General features: G+C 47.2%; 1 protein-coding gene across 4 annotated transcripts in view; it reads right to left on the bottom strand.

Annotated features, from left to right (window-relative positions):
• Positions 1-20,139, bottom strand: part of SYT12 (synaptotagmin 12) — a 307,494-nt gene that overhangs the window by 180,072 nt on the left and 107,283 nt on the right. For all 4 annotated transcript variants that reach the window (XM_063944347.1, XM_063944345.1, XM_063944346.1 and 1 more), the window contains one exon: positions 12,898-12,951. In XM_063944347.1, the coding sequence (XP_063800417.1) occupies positions 12,898-12,931 (34 nt within the window). In that variant the 5' untranslated portion in view covers positions 12,932-12,951. The remainder of the gene's footprint in view (positions 1-12,897; positions 12,952-20,139) is intronic.

Genomic DNA, 20,139 nt, shown 5'->3' with positions numbered 1-20,139 from the left:
CGTGCATCCGGTATCCACCATTAGTTCACAGGGACTTAGAGAATTGCTTGAGGTAGTGTGTCCCCGGTACCAAATCCCATCTAGGTTCCACTTCTCTAGGCAGGCGATACCGAGAATGTACACAGACGTCAGAAAAAGTGTCCTCAGTGTCCTAAAAAATGTAGTTGTACCCACTGTCCACTTAACCACGGACATGTGGACAAGTGGAGCAGAGCAGACTAAGGACTATATGACTGTGACAGCCCACTGGGTAGATGTATTGCCTCCCGCAGCAACAACAGCGGCGGCACCGATAGCAGCATCTCGCAAATGCCAACTCGTTCCTAGGTAGGCTACGCTTTGTATCACCGCTTTCCATAAGAGGCACACAGCTGACAACCTCTTACGGAAACTGAGGAACATCATCGCAGAATGGCTTACCCCAATTGGACTCTCCTGGGGATTTGTGATATCGGACAACGCCAGCAATATTGTGCGTGCATTACATGTGGGCAAATTCCAGCACGTCCCATGTTTTGCACATACAATTAATTTGGTGGTGCATAATTTTTTTTTTAAACGACAGGGGCGTGCAGGAGATGCTGTCGGTGGCCCGAAAAATTGCGGGCCACTTTTGGAATTCAGCCACCGTGTGCCGAAGACTGGTGTGCCAGCAAACACTCCTGAACATGCCCTGCCATCAGCTGAAGCAAGAGGTGGTAACGAGGTGGAATTCAACCCTCTATATGCTTCAGAGGATGGAGGAGCAGCAAAAGGCCATTCAAGCCTATACATCTGCCTACGATATAGGCCAAAGAGGGGGAATGCACCTGACTCAAGCGCAGTGGAGAATGATTTCCATGTTGTGCAAGTTTCTTCAACCCTTTGAACTTGCCACACGTGAAGTCAGTTCAGACACTGCCAGCCTAAGTCAGGTCATTCCCCTCATCAGGCTTTTGCAGAAGCAGCTGGAGAGATTGAAGGAGGAGCTAAAATGGAGCGATTCCGCTAGGCATGTGGGACTTGTGGATGGAGCCCTTCATTTGCTTAACCAGGATTCACGGGTGGTCAATCTGTTGAAATCAGAGCACTACATTTTGGCCACCGTGCTCGATCCTAGGTTTAAAGCCTAAGTTGCATCTCATCTTTCCGGCAGACACAAGTCTGTAGATGTTCAAAGACCTGCTGGTGAGACAATTGTCAAGTCAAGCGGAACGTGACCCGCCAACAGCTCCTCCTTCATTTTCTACCACCACTGGAGCTGGCAGGAAAAAGATAAAATTTCCAAAACCACCCGCTGGCGGTGATGCAGGGCAGTCAGGACCAAGTGCTGACATCTGGTCCGGACTGAAGGACCTGCCAACGATTACTGACATGTCGTCTACTGTCACTGCATATGATTCTGTCACCATTGAAAGAATGGTGGAGGATTATATGAGTGACAGTATCCAAGTAGGCATGTCAGACAGTCTGTACAAATACTGGCAGGAAAAAGAGGCAATTTGGAGGCCCTTGCACAAACCTAAGGTACCCCCCCCCCCCCCCACCCTTCAGTGTGTACTCCAAAAGAGTGTTTAGTGCAGCCGGTCACCTTGTCAGCGATCGGCGTAGGAGGTTACTTCCACAAAATGTTGAGAAGATGATGTTCATCAAAATGTATTATAAATTCCTCCGTGGAGACATTTACCAGCAATTGCCTCCAGAAAGTACACAGGGAAACTGTGATGGTGAATTCCAGTGGGGACGAATTAATACTCTGTGAGGAGGAGGATGTACACAGTGAAAGGGGTGAGGAATCGGAGGATGAGGATGAGGTGGACATCTTACCTCTGTAGAGCCAGTTTGTGCAAGGAGAGATTGATTGCTTCTTTTTTGGTGGGGGCTCAAACCAACCAGTCATTTCAGCCACAGTCGTGTGGCAGACCCTGTCACTGAATGATTGGTTTGTTAAAGTGTGCATGTCCTGTTTATACAACATAAGGGTGGGTGGGAGGGCCCAAGGACAATTCCATCTTGCACCTCTTTTTCTATTTATCTTTGCATCATGTGCTGTTTGGGGACTATTTTTTTAAGTGCCATCCTCTCTGACACTTAGTCATCCAGCGACCTCGGTGCAAATTTTTAGGACTAAAAATAATATTGTGAGGTGTGAGGTGTTCAGAATAGACTGGAAATGAGTGGAAATTATGGTTACTGAGCTTAATAATACTATAGGATCAAAATTACCCCCAAATTCTATGATTTTAGCTGTTTTTGAGGTTTTTAAAAAAATCACCCGAATCCTAAACACATCCGAATCCAAAACCCGAAAGGGTGGTTTTGCCAAAACGCGTCCGAATCCAAAACACGACCGTGGACCCGAATCCAAAACTAAAAATACAAAACACGAAAAATGCCCGCTGCACATTTCTAGTTATTATGCATAACTGTATTCACATAGGTAGTACTAAAATTCATTATATTCCTATATTTGTAACCTAAGTGTTTGGTGCTACAGAATATTATGCCCCCTTCAGACATAAGCAAAACCGAAGAATTTGCCGGGACTTATATCTGAAAAGGTCAGACCTGGGTGGACAGTCCCGGGTCCGCGACCCTGCAATTGGCCAAGGATATTCCTGGGACTTGCAACCCGGGTCAGTGCCTGGCTTATGTGTGAAAGGTATGACCCAGATCTTGATAAACAGGGCCATGCCTAAAAGGAGTTATTGGTGCCCACATTTTCTCCAAGCGTCCACTGCTAGACGGAAGACCTGGGTTACTGGAAGACCCAGGTCCAGTGTGAAGAGTGACGACCTTGGTTACACACAGGTGTGAATGGGGGTAAGTACTGAAACGCCGGCTTCAACCCATATTCTGGGATCTACTCATGAAGCAGTGAAAAGGGTGGAGAAGTAGCCCATGGCAACCAATCAGCATTGAAGTAACATTTATAATTTGCATACTATACAATTGTACGGAGCAGCTGATTGGTTGCCATGGGCAACTTCTCCACAGGCCCACTTCTCCACCCTTTTCACTACTTCATGAATAGACCCCTCTGTGTCCAGGGTCCGGACTAGGTTAAACTGGGGTTTATGGGGTCTATTCATGAAGCAGTGAAAAGAGTGGAGAAGTGCTCTGTGGAGGTGTTGCCCATGGCAACCAATCAGCTGCTCCGTATAACTGTATAGCATGCAAACTATAAATGTTACTTCAATGCTGATTGGTTGCCATGTGCAACTTCTCCACTTGCTCACTTCTCCACGCTTTTTACTGCTTTATGAATAGACCCCTATATCTGAAAGGGGTATAAGTAACGTAACCATATAAATAAATGTTAATGACAATTGACAAGTGTGTTTTGCCCAAGCTGGTGTCACACTAGTAAATATGTCTTTTTTTTAACCAATTGTTGCTATTGTTGATGTTTACACGTTTGTGCCAACAGTGATACTGCAAGATAGTATTATCTCTTTTTGAACTTACCTCTCTTTCTGTGAGGTACACTGGGTTCCACAGGGAATAACATTGGGGTATAGAGTAGGATATTGATCCAAGGCACCAACAGGCTAAAAGCTTTGACTGTTCCCAAGATGCTCAGCGCCGCCTCCTCTATAACCCCGCCTCCGTGCACAGGAGCTTGTTATGATTCCAGCACTCTGGTCTGAGGAGATCTTATTGCAAGGACCGGAGCACTGGAACGTAATGCTGGGAAAGGGGAATGGAAAGGGAATTGCCCCTGGCGCCCTATCTCCGTTGTCTCGCCCGTGCTGTCAGTACACTCTTGCGAGACTATGGTTGCTTGAGCCCATGGCAGCCGCGTTTGAAGGGCGGATTATGTCTGCCCAACTTCGATGCCCCCTCAGGTCTTAATGAGAGACAAAGAGTGTACCGAGACAGGGTGATAACAAGGGGCCCTCTTACTGAAACAACCAAAAGCCAGGGGCTACTAACTAGCCTAAAACTAAATGTATGTGCGGTTTGCCGCCAAAGGAAAAGAACAACAAAGGAAATGCTGACCACACGCCCACACAATACTTTTGTGTACCGGCGGTGACAGCATAAGCAGAACCCTCTGCAAAACACCAGTGACAGAAATAATAATGGAATACAGCGGCCTAGGCCGACGGACGCGGCAGAGCCGCTACTCACGGAACCGGTACGAATACTGGCAAACGGACAGGAACTCCCAATGCTGCTGACACAGACTCTAAGAACTGGAGGACAGGCAGAATCCCAAACGAAAGACTGATGGACACCAAGAAGCCAGAAACTTGACCAGGCACAGGCAAAGGCACTGGACCTCAGGACAGGAACGCCTCACGGCAGGACACGGGATCAGACATAGGAATCGACACAGGGACTGACACAGGAATCGACACAGGAAGCTCAGGAACTAGCAGGAACCAAGCTCAGAACTCAAGCAGACTGGATACCCAGGAATATCACCAGCATCTGTGAATTGCAGTCAGCCAGCATATAACAGAGGCCTAATTAATAATCTCATGCAGCTGCCCTGTTGCATGACTCCAAACTGACAAGATGCAATTAGCAGCCAGGTGAGGCTGAACACATGGGAACAAGCTGCAATTACACAGACTCACCAGCGGCAGCAGACAAGAGTATTCTAAAACAGAGCAACAGGAAATCCAGGCATGCAAGACAACTTTATAAACATAAAATAGGAATGAACCACTACCTGTGGTTCATAACAGTATCCCCTCCTTAAGGGTGAGTTCCGAGCACCCCATGACACCCACGGGGAACATGAACAGAAGTATAACATAAAATACATAACCAAAATGCAAAAATGGAAATGAGCCACAGCCGTGGCTCATAACAGAGCTCAGTTTTGTTAACCAGTCCAATGCAGTAGCAGGTAAAAGAAACGACAACCGTTAGTAGCCACATACACCACATTCTCACGACAGGAGAAGGTATCAGCGGCTAATACCATACAAACCCAAAGAAGCTAAGTGTGTCAGGGTGGGCGCCCTGTGGAACCCAGTTTACCTCGCAGAAAGAGATTTATCAACGGTAAGTTCTTACCAAAAATCTCCTTTTCTGCTGCGGGGTACACTAATATTCCACAGGGAATAACATCGGGGATGTCCTAAAGCAGTTCCTCATGGGAGGGGACACACTGTAGCAGGCACAAGAAACCCGGCGTACAAAGTACAAAGGAAGCATCCTGGGAGGCAGCAGTATCGAAGGCATAGAACCTTATGAATGTGTTCACTGAAGACCACGTAGCCGCCTTGCATAATTGTTCAAGGGTCGCACCATGGAGGGCCCCCTAAGAAGGTCCAACAGACTGAGTAGAATGGGCTTTGATGGTAGCAGGAGCTGGAAGGCCAGCCTGTACATAAGCATGTGCAATCATCATTCTAATTCATCTGGCCAAGGTCTGCTTGTTAGCAGCCCAGCCACGTTTGTGAAAACCAAACAGTACAAAGAGAGAATCCGACTTCCTAACAAAGGCTGTCCTCTTCACATAGATACGGAGAGCCCATACCACATCCAAAGACCTCTCTTTGGAAGACAATTCAGGAGAGACAAAGGCCGGAACCACAATCTCCTGGTTAAGGCGGAAAGAAGGCACCACCTTAGGTAGATAACCAGTACGCGGTCTAAGAACTGCCCGGTCACGGTGAAAAATCAGATAGGGGGACCTACAAGACAAGGCACCCAAATCTGATACCCGTCTAGCAGAGGCAATAGCCAGCAGAAACAAGAACTTAAGAGAAAGCCACTTAAGGTCCGCATATTCAAGAGGTTCAAATGGAGACTCGTGCAAGGCCTCCAGAACCACCAAAAAATCCCAAGGAGCCACAGGTGGGACATAGGGAGGATGAATCTGTAAAACATCCTGAGTGAATGTATGAACATCAGGCAGAGTCGCAAATTAACCTCGAGGGAGGCCAGCGAAAGGCCCAAGTCCAGGCCCTATTGTAGGAAGGCCAAAAATTAGGCCGTACTAAACTTGTAAACAACATGATTGTTAGATGCGCACCAAGCAAAGTAAGAATTCCAGACCCTATGGTAAATCCGAGCAGAAGCTGGCTTACGGGCTTTCAACATAGTTTGAATGACCACCTCAGAAAATCCTTTGGCCTTCAGTACGGACGCCGTTAAAGCCAACCAGGCCAGATCCTTGTAGACACAAGGGCCCTGAACAAGGAGGTCTGGTCGTTGTGGAAGCAGAAGGAGGAGACCCTGTAGGTCTAATAACCAATGCCGTCTGGGCCACGCCTGAGATATATCAGAAGTAGGTTTCCTCCTTCCATGCTTGAACTTCCTCACTACTCTGGGCAGGAGTGACACTGGAGGGAACACGTACGGCAGTCGAAAGTTCCATGGAATTGCCAGTGCGTCCACGAACTCCGCTTGAGTATCCTTTGTTCTTGCTCCGAAGACAGGAACCTTGTGATTGTGTCGAGACGCCATCAGGTCTACATCTGGTAGACCCCACTTGTCCACTAGGAGTTTAAATACTTTGGGATGAAGGCTCCACTCTCCAGCGTGTACGTCCTGACTACTGTGGAAGTCCGCTTCCCAGTTGAGGACCCCCGGAATGAACACTGCCGTTATGGCTGGTAGATGGCATTCCGCCCATCGAAGAATCTTTGACAATTCCATCATTGCCATGCGGCTTCGAGTGCCACCTTGAGGATTTATGTACGCTACCGTGGTGGCATTGTCCGACTGCACATGAACAGGCCTGTTCTGTACCAGATGCTGGGCCAGTTTCAGAGCATGAAACACTGCCCGCAATTCCAGAATGTTTATCGGGAGGAGAGACTCCTCCCTGGTCCACCGACCGTGAAGAGAGTGTTGCTCCAATACTGCGCCCCAACCGCTCAGACTGGCATCCTTCATCAGGAGGACCCAGTTGGAGATCCAGAAGGGATGACCCCTGCACAATTGTTGGTCCTGTATCCACCAGCTCAGTGACAGACGGACCTCCGGAGACAAGATCATGTGAGACCTGATCCGGTGAGGCAGGCCGTCCCACTAAGCAAGAATCAGCTCCTGCAGAGGGCGGAAATGAAATTGAGCGTACTCTACCATGTAAAAAACCGACACCATGAGGCCTAGTACTGGCATTGCCGAGTGTATCGACACTTGCGGGAGAGAGAGGAAGCATCCAGCCTGACCTGAAGTCTAAAGACTTTCTCCTGAGACAAGAACAACCGCTGATTGTGTGTGTCCAACAACGCCCCCAGGTGCACCATGCTCTGAGCATGGACCAGGGATGATTTCTTCCAGTTGATGAGCCACCCGTGGGCTTGCAGAAACTGGACAGTCAGATCCAGATGACGGAGGAGAACGTCTGGGGAAAACACCAGGATCAGCAAGACGTCCAGATACGTTAGGATCCTGATACCCTGACGGCGGAGCAGGGCCGTCATCACCACCATTACCTTGGTGAAGATTCGTGAAGCCGTAGTCAGTCCAAAGGGTAAGGCTCGGAATTGATAATGGAGGTTGCCAATAGCAAACCACAGGTATAGCTAATGCGACCCGACAATAGGTATATGTAGGTAAGCATCCTGTATGTCCAGGGATACCATATAGTCCCCTGGCCCCAAAGCCAGGACAATAGAGAGAAGGGTTTCCATACAAAACTTGGAGACCTTCACAAACTTGTTCAAAGACTTGAGGTTGAGAATGGGTCGAGAGGAACCATTCGGTTTCAGGACTAGGAACAGCGTTGAATAGTACCTCCTGCCTCTCTGAGCAAGAGGCACCAGCACTACCACTCCTGTATCCAGGAGGGACTGAACCACCGAAGAGTCTTTGCCTTTACCTGATCCGAAGGAATGTCTGTCAGGCAAAAGTGATGAGGGGGACGACTTCCTGTACCCAGGCATCTGAAGTTGTCTTCAACTCTGTTTTGGAAGCAGGCTGACAGGCAGCCTAGGCACGTTTAGGTTTGGGTTTAGTGGATTTGGAAGTGTGAGCCTGTATCGCGTACGCCTGACCCTTTGCCTAACCTGGAGGTCGAAAGGAACGAAAGGAAGTACTCTTAGCCTTCGGAGCCGAAGGAGTAGTACTAGGCAGACATGCAGTCTTAGCAGCAATGATCTTGTTGAGATCTTCCCCAAAAAGTATGTTTGCCTCAAAAGGGATCACCTCCAAGGCCTTTCTAGAGTCCAGATCTACAGACCAGGACCGCAACCAGAGGATCCGGCGAGCCAGAATAGACGTAGTAGATGCTTTGGCCGTCAGGATACCTGCATCAGATGCCGCCTCCTAAATATAATGAGAGGCCGTAATAATATATGAAAGACACTGCCTAGCATTATCAGGAAAATTAAACGGTAGTTCCGCCTCAACTTCCTGAACCCAGGCCTCTATAGCTTTAGCAGCCAAAGAGTCTGCAATAGTAAGCCAATGCATAGCTCAGGCAAGAGTGTAAATAGACTTCGAGCAACCCTCCACATGCTTATCTGTCGGTCCCCTCAGGGAGGTGATGGTAGTGACAGGCAGAGCAGGTGAGACCACCAGACGCGCAACTTGTGAGTCCACCGGCGGTGGTATTTGCTAATTGTTACTTAACTCTGCAGCGAGGGGATAATAAGCTAGCATCTTCATAGACAAGGAAAACTTCTTACCCGGTTTTCCCAGGATTCCTGACTAATATCAACCAAGTGGTCAGAATGAGGTAAAACCAACTTAGTAACCTTCTGACGTTTAAACTTATCTGGTTTCGCAGAGGTAGCTGGAAGCCCTTCATCATCATTGATTTGAAGTATCAGCCTGATAGCCTCCAAGTGGTCAGGAACCTCCACCTGTGTCAGAAATTCCCCATCAGAAGCATCTGCATCAGAGTCTGAAGGGTCAGTGAAAGCGCCATCTACATCGGATGAGGTATCCAAAACATGTGTGGATTGTGAGGAAGTAATGGCCCATTAAGATGACCCCCTGGTCTTAGGCGGGCGAGAGTCAGGAGTTTGCTTAGCTAGTGACTGATGTAATTGCTGTAACCGAGAGAACAGAGTATCTGCCCACGGCGGATTAACTGCAGGGACAATATGTGACTGTAATGGCACAAGAGGTCCCACAGGGGGCACAAGTCTAATTACTAGCGTAGTCAGTAAATTAGAGAAAACAGCCTAAGGTGGGTCTTGATTTGCCCCCGTTGCTGCAGACTGACCATGGGGTATAGAACACCCCCAGTACCTGAACCCTCAGCTGCTACGTTTTTCTCCAAGAAATCCGTGGCATCAACACTGCATGGTGCAGGATCAGCCATGGATTTACCACCCTGTTTAGCAGACATGATATGCAGAGGCGTAACTAAGGGGGGTCGAGCAGGGCAGGGCGCCTTGGCAGGCCTAGCAGAGGGGGGCGCCGCCGGCGGCCACGGCATCATGCCCACCCGCCCCCGCTATTGATCTGCTCTGTCCCACTGCAATGTGAGGGGAGGAGAGCGCAGCATCTCTCCTGCCCCTCAATGTGCTCACTGCTCAGTGTGTGTCTGTCTGGTCTCCGGTGGCGTTAGCCAATCAGAGCTTGCGGAACGGTTCCTGATTGGCTGCCGGTCCACGAGCTCTGATTGGCTAACGAACTGGCGCCACATTTAAGATAGCCGCCACCGGAGACCGGACTTCATGGAGCGTAGAGGGGCAGGAGAGGCACTGCGTTGCACTGCACTCTCCTCCCCTCACATAGCAGAGGCCAGCGGCAGCGGTGACAGTGAGCGGGGATCCTGGTTGTAGTAACCAGCAGCCAGCGGGGGGGGAGGGGGGGGGGTCATGTATCTGGCACTCTGGGGCACTGTGTATCTGGCACTGTGGGGCACTGAGGGGCAACGTGTGTATCTGGCACTGTGGGACAATATGTATCTGGCACTGTGGGGTACTGTGTATCTGGCACTGTGGGGCAATATGTATCTGGCACTGTGGGGCAATATGTATCTGGCACTGTGGGGCAATATGTATCTGGCACTGTGGGGCAATATGTATCTTGCACTGTGGGGCACTGTGTATCTGGCACTGTGGGCCGATGTGTATCTGGCACTGTGGGCCAATGTGTATCTGGCACTGTGGGGTAATATGTATCTGGCACTGTGGGGCGATTGTGTATCTGGCACTGTGGGGCGATTGTGTATCTGGCACTGTGGGGCAATTGTGTATCTGGCACTGTGTACTGTGTAAAAATGGGACTCAGCGTGCATACTGTGTAAAAAGGGGACCCGGCATTCATACTGTGTAAAAAGGGGACTCTACGTGCGTACTGTGCAAAAATTGAACGAAGGTGTGCTGAGAGACGACACAAGGGGTAGGTGATAGTGTGCTGAGAGGCGACACAGGGGGTAGGAGATGGTCATTCTGGCACGCCCCATTTTCAGTGTCCATGCCCCTTCTGGTATGTGACCAAACCCCTTCTGGTGCGTGTCCACGCCCATTTTTCGGGCGTGCCTTCGACGAGTGCACACATACTTAATTTTTTTTTTTTCTTTTTTTTTTTTTTCTTTTGGGGGGGCGGGGGGCGCCACTCTTCATCTTGCCCTGGGTTCTGAAAATCCTCCGATGATATGTAAACGTAACCCTAGGGTGTAACAGTACAAAATAAGCAGACAAACTACCTGACAAAAATCCCCTGTATGGTGTGACTGCAAGGCAGAGCACAAACAGAGGATTTCTGAGATAAAATGTGAGGTAAAATGTGACTGAAAAACACAGAGAAAAATACAAAATACGTATATCCTGGAAATACCTATATTATCTAATAACCCTGACACACGGAGCCCCCTCAGGGTACAGAATATAGGGATAGCCATATGTGTGAGATACACGAAATAGAGACCACACAGCAGCCATTGGCACACACTCAGTCACATATACAATGCAGAGATTATTACCAACAATAAAACTACACTGGACCAGCAATACTAAAGTAACTATACCACTGAGTAAAGCTATGTAGATAGATAGATATATATATAGATATATATATAGATATATATAGATATAGATCTATATAGATATAACAATGCACAGTAGAGACTGGATGTATATCACGGGGTACTTGTAGTAAATAACCCTGAATGTATGCACTTGTTCTTAACTAACACTGTCTTGACGACATGTAGAATACTCAAGTGTCCTGTAAATGCACAGCACTGATGAAACATTACAGAGGAGACATTGCCCACCAGTCCCAGAGTCAGCGTAGCATGTGTGTAATGGCGCCCAAATGCTGACAGGGAGCGAGGGAGACAGAGAGATGCAGCTTCAGGGCGGGAACATTTACTCTTTTCAGGGCTGCTGGAGCAGCCCTGCCTGATAGTATCCTGCCTGCAGGGCACCAATTACAAACTGAGCTCCTGTGCACGGAGGCGGGGTTATAGAGGAGGCGGCGCTGAGCATCTTGGGAACAGTCAAAGCTTTTAACCTGTTGGTGCCTCGGATCAAGATCCTACTCTACACCCCGATGTTATTCCCTGTGAAACCCCAGTGTACCCCGCTGCAGAAACAATGATAATTATGACATGCTGCAAATGATGAACAATCCCTACATCAATCAACATGAGTATAAGCCACTAGGCAACATGTTTTCTATTCATTTATATAATTTCTGGTACACCAATTCAAGATCAAATTGTATAATTCCAGCTGCTGTAGAGTGCCTCTGAAGCCGCTGTATCTATGCAGTATTTTAACTGGCAGTACTAAATTGCTGTTTGACAAAGTACTGTATCACTCCAAATAATAAGGAAATGTGCCATTATTTTTTCATGCTTGTCTAATTAAAAATGTTACAAAGACAATTCATTCCAACAAAATTCACAAACACATTAATCTAATTCATGGGAATAATTCCTTCCATTACAGGCACACTGAAGTCACCAAAATATAATAAACAGACATTAGCAAAACCATTCCTATAAAATGCTTTTTTTAAAGGACTCCGACATCTGTTCAAACACTTAAAGGGCCCCATACACTTATATAACATGACGGTCCGTCATGTCGTATAAGATTTCGTCCAAACTCCCAGCAGCCTCCCCGCCGGTAAGATAGTATTATATATCAGTTTTTTTTGCATACGATGTATCTTTTACTATCCTATCTATTTACTGCGGGATCCGACATATAACAAGTGCAGCACTCGTGATATGTCGGATCTAGGGGGGTCCGATCCGATGCCCATGGGAACGTGCATCGGATCGGATCGGATCGGGGGAAAAGCACCCCGAAAATGCCCGATTTCACCCAATATATGGGTCCGAATGCCCAAATTGGGCTGAAATCGGGCATAATCGGCTTAGTGTATGGGGCCCTTAATTTTGTGAATTCTTGTATTCTTGTTGGTTTTGACAAGAACACTTTGTAGGGCGGCCCATGGGCGAGCAGCTAGTCATAAACCCCTAATCACAAGAAAAACAATGCAACCCAGCAATTACGATGGTGTAAAGAGCGCAAAAACTGGACAGTGGAACAATGGCGACAAGTTTTATGGAGTGACGAATCACGGTTTACACCTTTCAGATCAGATGGGCGTGTCTGGGTTTGGTGATTTGCAGGAGAACGTGTGATGCCAGAGAGTACAATACCTACAGTAAAGCATAGAGGTGGTGGTGTTATGCTATGGGGCTGTTTCAGCTGGTTTGGCATGAGTCCACTAGTTGTAGTGTATAGTCACATTAACTCTGCGAAGTATAGAGATGTTCTCGATTACTCTGTGCTCCCTACATTGTGGCAGTTCTTAAGAAACAACAAATGTTTTTGTCGAGACGACAATGCCACCTGCCATGTTTCCAGGGCGAAGCTGGACTGGTATACAGAAAATACGGTAACCCGGATGGACTGGCCAGCTCTGATTCCAGATCTTAACCCCACAGTAAGTTATATTTTTGAATAACTGCGCACATGAATTAATGGTGTATTTTATCTATAGTTACGTAAAATATAAAGCATTACTTACCACTAAAGTGATAGCCCATCATTTTGCTCTTCATGGCTTTAATTCCAGTTTTACCTTAATAAAAAATAAATAAAAAATTACAATTGCAGTTATTATTATTTGACAGTGTTATTATAGTTGTGACAGTGTTTGTTGTCAAAGAAGTTAAGAAAAACATCATAAGAAGTTCCCATATAGTAATTACCATAGGCATCAGCAGCAGCATACACTGTTTCAATATAAAGCAATCCACGTGCTTATGAAAGCCAGTACATTAAGACCATATAAATATTAGAGATGAGCGCCTGAAATTTTTCGGGTTTTGCGTTTTGGTTTTGGGTTCGGTTCCGCGGCCGTGTTTTGGGTTCGAACGCGTTTTGGCAAAACCTCACCGAATTATTTTTGTCGGATTCGGGTGTGTTTTGGATTCGGGTGTTTTTTTAAAAAAACCCTAAAAAACAGCTTAAATCATAGAATTTGGGGGTAATTTTGATCCCAAAGTATTATTAACCTCAAAAAACATAATTTACACTCATTTTCAGCCTATTCTGAACACATCACACCTCACAATATTATTTTTAGTCCTAAAATTTGCACCGAGGTCGCTGTGTGAGTAAGATAAGCGACCCTAGTGGCCGACACAAACACCGGGCGCATCTAGGAGTGGCACTGCAGTGTCACGCAGGATGTCCCTTCCAAAAAACCCTCCCCAAACAGCACATGACGCAAAGAAAAAAAGAGGCGCAATGAGGTAGCTGTGTGAGTAAGATTAGCGACCCTAGTGGCCGACACAAACACCGGGCCCATCTAGGAGTGGCACTGCAGTGTCACGCAGGATGGCCCTTCCAAAAAACCCTCCCCAAACAGCACATGACGCAAAGAAAAAAAGAGGCGCAATGAGGTAGCTGTGTGAGTAAGATTAGCGACCCTAGTGGCCGACACAAACACCGGGCCCATCTAGGAGTGGCACTGCAGTGTCACGCAGGATGGCCCTTCCAAAAAACCCTCCCCAAACAGCACATGACGCAAAGAAAAAAAGAGGCGCAATGAGGTAGCTGTGTGAGTAAGATTAGCGACCCTAGTGGCCGACACAAACACCGGGCCCATCTAGGAGTGGCACTGCAGTGTCACGCAGGATGGCCCTTCCAAAAAACCCTCCCCAAACAGCACATGACGCAAAGAAAAAAAGAGGCGCAATGAGGTAGCTGACTGTGTGAGTAAGATTAGCGACCCTAGTGGCCGACACAAACACCGGGCACATCTAGGAGTGGCACTGCAGTGTCACGCAGGATGTCCCTTCCAAAAAACCCTCCCCAAACAGCACATGACGCAAAGAAAAAAAAGAGGCGCAATGAGGTAGCTGTGTGAGTAAGATTAGCGACCCTAGTGGCCGACACAAACACCGGGCCCATCTAGGAGTGGCACTGCAGTGTCACGCAGGATGTCCCTTCCAAAAAACCCTCCCCAATCAGCACATGATGCAAAGAAAAAGAAAAGAAAAAAGAGGTGCAAGATGGAATTATCCTTGGGCCCTCCCACCCACCCTTATGTTGTATAAACAAAACAGGACATGCACACTTTAACCAACCCATCATTTCAGTGACAGGGTCTGCCACACGACTGTGACTGATATGACGGGTTGGTTTGGACCCCCCCCAAAAAAGAAGCAATTAATCTCTCCTTGCACAAACTGGCTCTACAGAGGCAAGATGTCCACCTCATCTTCACCCTCCGATATATCACCGTGTACATCCCCCTCCTCACAGATTATCAATTCGTCCCCACTGGAATCCACCATCTCAGCTCCCTGTGTACTTTGTGGAGGCAATTGCTGCTGGTCAATGTCTCCGCGGAGGAATTGATTATAATTCATTTTAATGAACATCATCTTCTCCACATTTTCTGGATGTAACCTCGTACGCCGATTGCTGACAAGGTGAGCGGCGGCACTAAACACTCTTTCGGAGTACACACTTGTGGGAGGGCAACTTAGGTAGAATAAAGCCAGTTTGTGCAAGGGCCTCCAAATTGCCTCTTTTTCCTGCCAGTATAAGTACGGACTGTGTGACGTGCCTACTTGGATGCGGTCACTCATATAATCCTCCACCATTCTATCAATGTTGAGAGAATCATATGCAGTGACAGTAGACGACATGTCCGTAATCGTTGTCAGGTCCTTCAGTCCGGACCAGATGTCAGCATCAGCAGTCGCTCCAGACTGCCCTGCATCACCGCCAGCGGGTGGGCTCGGAATTCTGAGCCTTTTCCTCGCACCCCCAGTTGCGGGAGAATGTGAAGGAGGAGATGTTGACAGGTTGCGTTCCGCTTGACTTGACAATTTTGTCACCAGCAGGTCTTTCAACCCCAGCAGACCTGTGTCTGCCGGAAAGAGAGATCCAAGGTAGGCTTTAAATCTAGGATCGAGCACGGTGGCCAAAATGTAGTGCTCTGATTTCAACAGATTGACCACCCGTGAATCCTTGTTAAGCGAATTAAGGGCTGCATCCACAAGTCCCACATGCCTAGCGGAATCGCTCCGTGTTAGCTCCTTCTTCAATGCCTCCAGCTTCTTCTGCAAAAGCCTGATGAGGGGAATGACCTGACTCAGGCTGGCAGTGTCTGAACTGACTTCACGTGTGGCAAGTTCAAAGGGCATCAGAACCTTGCACAACGTTGAAATCATTCTCCACTGCACTTGAGACAGGTGCATTCCATCTCCTATATCGTGCTCAATTGTATAGGCTTGAATGGCCTTTTGCTGCTCCTCCAACCTCTGAAGCATATAGAGGGTTGAATTCCACCTCGTTACCACTTCTTGCTTCAGATGATGGCAGGGCAGGTTCAGTAGTTTTTGGTGGTGCTCCAGTCTTCTGTACGTGGTGCCTGTACGCCGAAAGTGTCCCGCAATTTTTCTGGCCACCGACAGCATCTCTTGCACGCCCCTGTCGTTTTTTAAAAAATTCTGCACCACCAAATTCAAGGTATGTGCAAAACATGGGACGTGCTGGAATTTGCCCATATTTAATGCACACACAATATTGCTGGCGTTGTCCGATGCCACAAATCCACAGGAGAGTGCAATTGGGGTAAGCCATTCCGCGATGATCTTCCTCAGTTGCCGTAAGAGGTTTTCAGCTGTGTGCGTATTCTGGAAAGCGGTGATACAAAGCGTAGCCTGCCTAGGAAAGAGTTGGCGTTTGCGAGATGCTGCTACTGGTGCCGCCGCTGCTGTTCTTGCGGCGGGAGTCCATACATCTACCCAGTGGGCTGTCACAGTCATATAGTCCTGACCCTGCCCTGCTCCACTTGTCCACATGTCCGTGGTTAAGTGGACATTGGGTACAACTGCATTTTTTAGGACACTGGTGAGTCTTTTTCTGACGTCCGTGTACATTCTCGGTATCGCCTGCCTAGAGAAGTGGAACCTAGATGGTATTTGGTAACGGGGGCACACTGCCTCAATAAATTGTCTAGTTCCCTGTGAACTAACGGCGGATACCGGACGCACGTCTAACACCAACATAGTTGTCAAGGACTCAGTTATCCGCTTTGCAGTAGGATGACTGCTGTGATATTTCATCTTCCTCGCAAAGGACTGTTGAACAGTCAATTGCTTACTGGAAGTAGTACAAGTGGGCTTACGACTTCCCCTCTGGGATGACCATCGACTCCCAGCGGCAACAACAGCAGCGCCAGCAGCAGTAGGCGTTACACGCAAGGATGCATCGGAGGAATCCCAGGCAGGAAAGGACTCGTCAGACTTGCCAGTGACATGGCCTGCAGGACTATTGGCATTCCTGGGGAAGGAGGAAATTGACACTGAGGGAGTTGGTGGGGTGGTTTGCGTGAGCTTGGTTACAAGAGGAAGGGATTTACTGGTCAGTGGACTGCTTCCGCTGTCACCCAAAGTTTTTGAACTTGTCACTGACTTATTATGAATGCGCTGCAGGTGACGTATAAGGGAGGATGTTCCGAGGTGGTTAACGTCCTTACCCCTACTTATTACAGCTTGACAAAGGGAACACACGGCTTGACACCTGTTGTCCGCATTTCTGGTGAAATACCTCCACACCGAAGAGCTGATTTTTTTGGTATTTTCACCTGGCATGTCAACGGCCATATTCCTCCCACGGACAACAGGTGTCTCCCCGGGTGCCTGACTTAAACAAACCACCTCACCATCAGAATCCTCCTGGTCAATTTCCTCCCCAGCGCCAGCAACACCCATATCCTCCTCATCCTGGTGTACTTCAACACTGACATCTTCAATCTGACTATCAGGAACTGGACTGCGGGTGCTCCTTCCAGCACTTGCAGGGGGCATGCAAATAGTGGAAGGCGCATGCTCTTCACGTCCAGTGTTGGGAAGGTCAGGCATCGCAAACGACACAATTGGACTCTCCTTGTGGATTTGGGATTTCAAAGAACGCACAGTTCTTTGCGGTGCTTTTGCCAGCTTGAGTCTTTTCAGTTTTCTAGCGAGAGGCTGAGTGCTTCCATCCTCATGTGAAGCTGAACCACTAGCCATGAACATAGGCCAGGGCCTCAGCCGTTCCTTGCCACTCCGTGTGGTAAATGGCATATTGGCAAGTTTACGCTTCTCCTCCGACAATTTTATTTTAGGTTTTGGAGTCCTTTTTTTTCTGATATTTGGTGTTTTGGATTTGACATGCTCTGTACTATGACATTGGGCATCGGCCTTGGCAGACGACGTTGCTGGCATTTCATCGTCTCGGCCATGACTAGTGGCAGCAGCTTCAGCACGAGGTGGAAGTGGATCTTGATCTTTCCCTAATTTTGGAACCTCAACTTTTTTGTTCTCCATATTTTATAGGCAGAACTAAAAGGCACCTCAGGTAAACAATGGAGATGGATGGATTGGATAGTTTACTAGTATACAATTATGGACGGACTGCCACGGTTAGGTGGTATAAAAAAACCACGGTTAGGTGGTATATATTATAATAATAATACAATTATGGATGGACGGACTGCCTGCCGACTGCCGACACAGAGGTAGCCACAGCCGTGAACTACCGCACTGTACACTGGTTGATAAAGAGATAGTAGTATACTCGTAACAACTAGTATGACACTATGACGACGGTATAAAGAATGGAAAAAAAACCACGGTTAGGTGGTATATATTATAATAATAATACAATTATGGATGGACGGACTGCCTGCCGACTGCCGACACAGAGGTAGCCACAGCCGTGAACTACCGCACTGTACACTGGTTGATAAAGAGATAGTAGTATACTCGTAACAACTAGTATGACACTATGACGACGGTATAAAGAATGCAAAAAAAACCACGGTTAGGTGGTATATATTATAATAATAATACAATTATGGATGGACGGACTGCCTGCCGACACAGAGGTAGCCACAGCCGTGAACTACCGCACTGTACACTGGTTGATAAAGAGATAGTAGTATACTCGTAACAACTAGTATGACACTATGACGACGGTATAAAGAATGGAAAAAAAACCACGGTTAGGTGGTATATATTATAATAATAATACAATTATGGATGGACGGACTGCCTGCCGACTGCCGACACAGAGGTAGCCACAGCCGTGAACTACCGCACTGTACACTGGTTGATAAAGAGATAGTAGTATACTCGTAACAACTAGTATGACACTATGACGACGGTATAAAGAATGCAAAAAAAACCACGGTTAGGTGGTATATATTATAATAATAATACAATTATGGATGGACGGACTGCCTGCCGACTGCCGACACAGAGGTAGCCACAGCCGTGAACTACCGCACTGTACACTGGTTGATAAAGAGATAGTAGTATACTCGTAACAACTAGTATGACACTATGACGACGGTATAAAGAATGAAAAAAAAACCACGGTTAGGTGGTATATATTATAATAATAATACAATTATGGATGGACGGACTGCCTGCCGACTGCCGACACAGAGGTAGCCACAGCCGTGAACTACCGCACTGTACACTGGTTGATAAAGAGATAGTAGTATACTCGTAACAATTAGGATGACACTATGACGGTATAAAGAATGAAAAAAAAACCACGGTTAGGTGGTAGGTATATAATAATAAATAATACAATTCTGGTCGGACGGACTGCCTGCCGTGTGCCGACACAGAGGTAGCCACAGCCGTGAACTACCGCACTGTACACTGGTTGATAAAGAGATAGTAGTATACTCGTAACAATTAGGATGACACTATGACGGTATAAAGAATGAAAAAAAAACCACGGTTAGGTGGTAGGTATATAATAATAAATAATACAATTCTGGTCGGACGGACTGCCTGCCGTGTGCCGACACAGAGGTAGCCACAGCCGTGAACTACCGCACTGTACACTGGTTGATAAAGAGATAGTAGTATACTCGTAACAATTAGGATGACACTATGACGGTATAAAGAATGAAAAAAAAACCACGGTTAGGTGGTAGGTATATAATAATAAATAATACAATTCTGGTCGGACGGACTGCCTGCCGTGTGCCGACACAGAGGTAGCCACAGCCGTGAACTACCGCACTGTACACTGGTTGATAAAGAGATAGTAGTATACTCGTAACAATTAGGATGACACTATGACGGTATAAAGAATGAAAAAAAAACCACGGTTAGGTGGTAGGTATATAATAATAAATAATACAATTCTGGTCGGACGGACTGCCTGCCGTGTGCCGACACAGAGGTAGCCACAGCCGTGAACTACCGCACTGTACACTGGTTGATAAAGAGATAGTAGTATACTCGTAACAATTAGGATGACACTATGACGGTATAAAGAATGAAAAAAAAACCACGGTTAGGTGGTAGGTATATAATAATAAATAATACAATTCTGGTCGGACGGACTGCCTGCCGTGTGCCGACACAGAGGTAGCCACAGCCGTGAACTACCGCACTGTACACTGGTTGATAAAGAGATAGTAGTATACTCGTAACAATTAGGATGACACTATGACGGTATAAAGAATGAAAAAAAAACCACGGTTAGGTGGTAGGTATATAATAATAAATAATACAATTCTGGTCGGACGGACTGCCTGCCGTGTGCCGACACAGAGGTAGCCACAGCCGTGAACTACCGCACTGTACACTGGTTGATAAAGAGATAGTAGTATACTCGTAACAATTAGGATGACACTATGACGGTATAAAGAATGAAAAAAAAACCACGGTTAGGTGGTAGGTATATAATAATAAATAATACAATTCTGGTCGGACGGACTGCCTGCCGTGTGCCGACACAG

The sequence above is a fragment of the Pseudophryne corroboree genome, chromosome 11 (genome assembly GCF_028390025.1).
Source record: "Pseudophryne corroboree isolate aPseCor3 chromosome 11, aPseCor3.hap2, whole genome shotgun sequence".
Classification (NCBI taxonomy): Eukaryota; Metazoa; Chordata; class Amphibia; order Anura; family Myobatrachidae; genus Pseudophryne; species Pseudophryne corroboree.
This window is presented reverse-complemented; position numbering and strand designations above follow the sequence as displayed.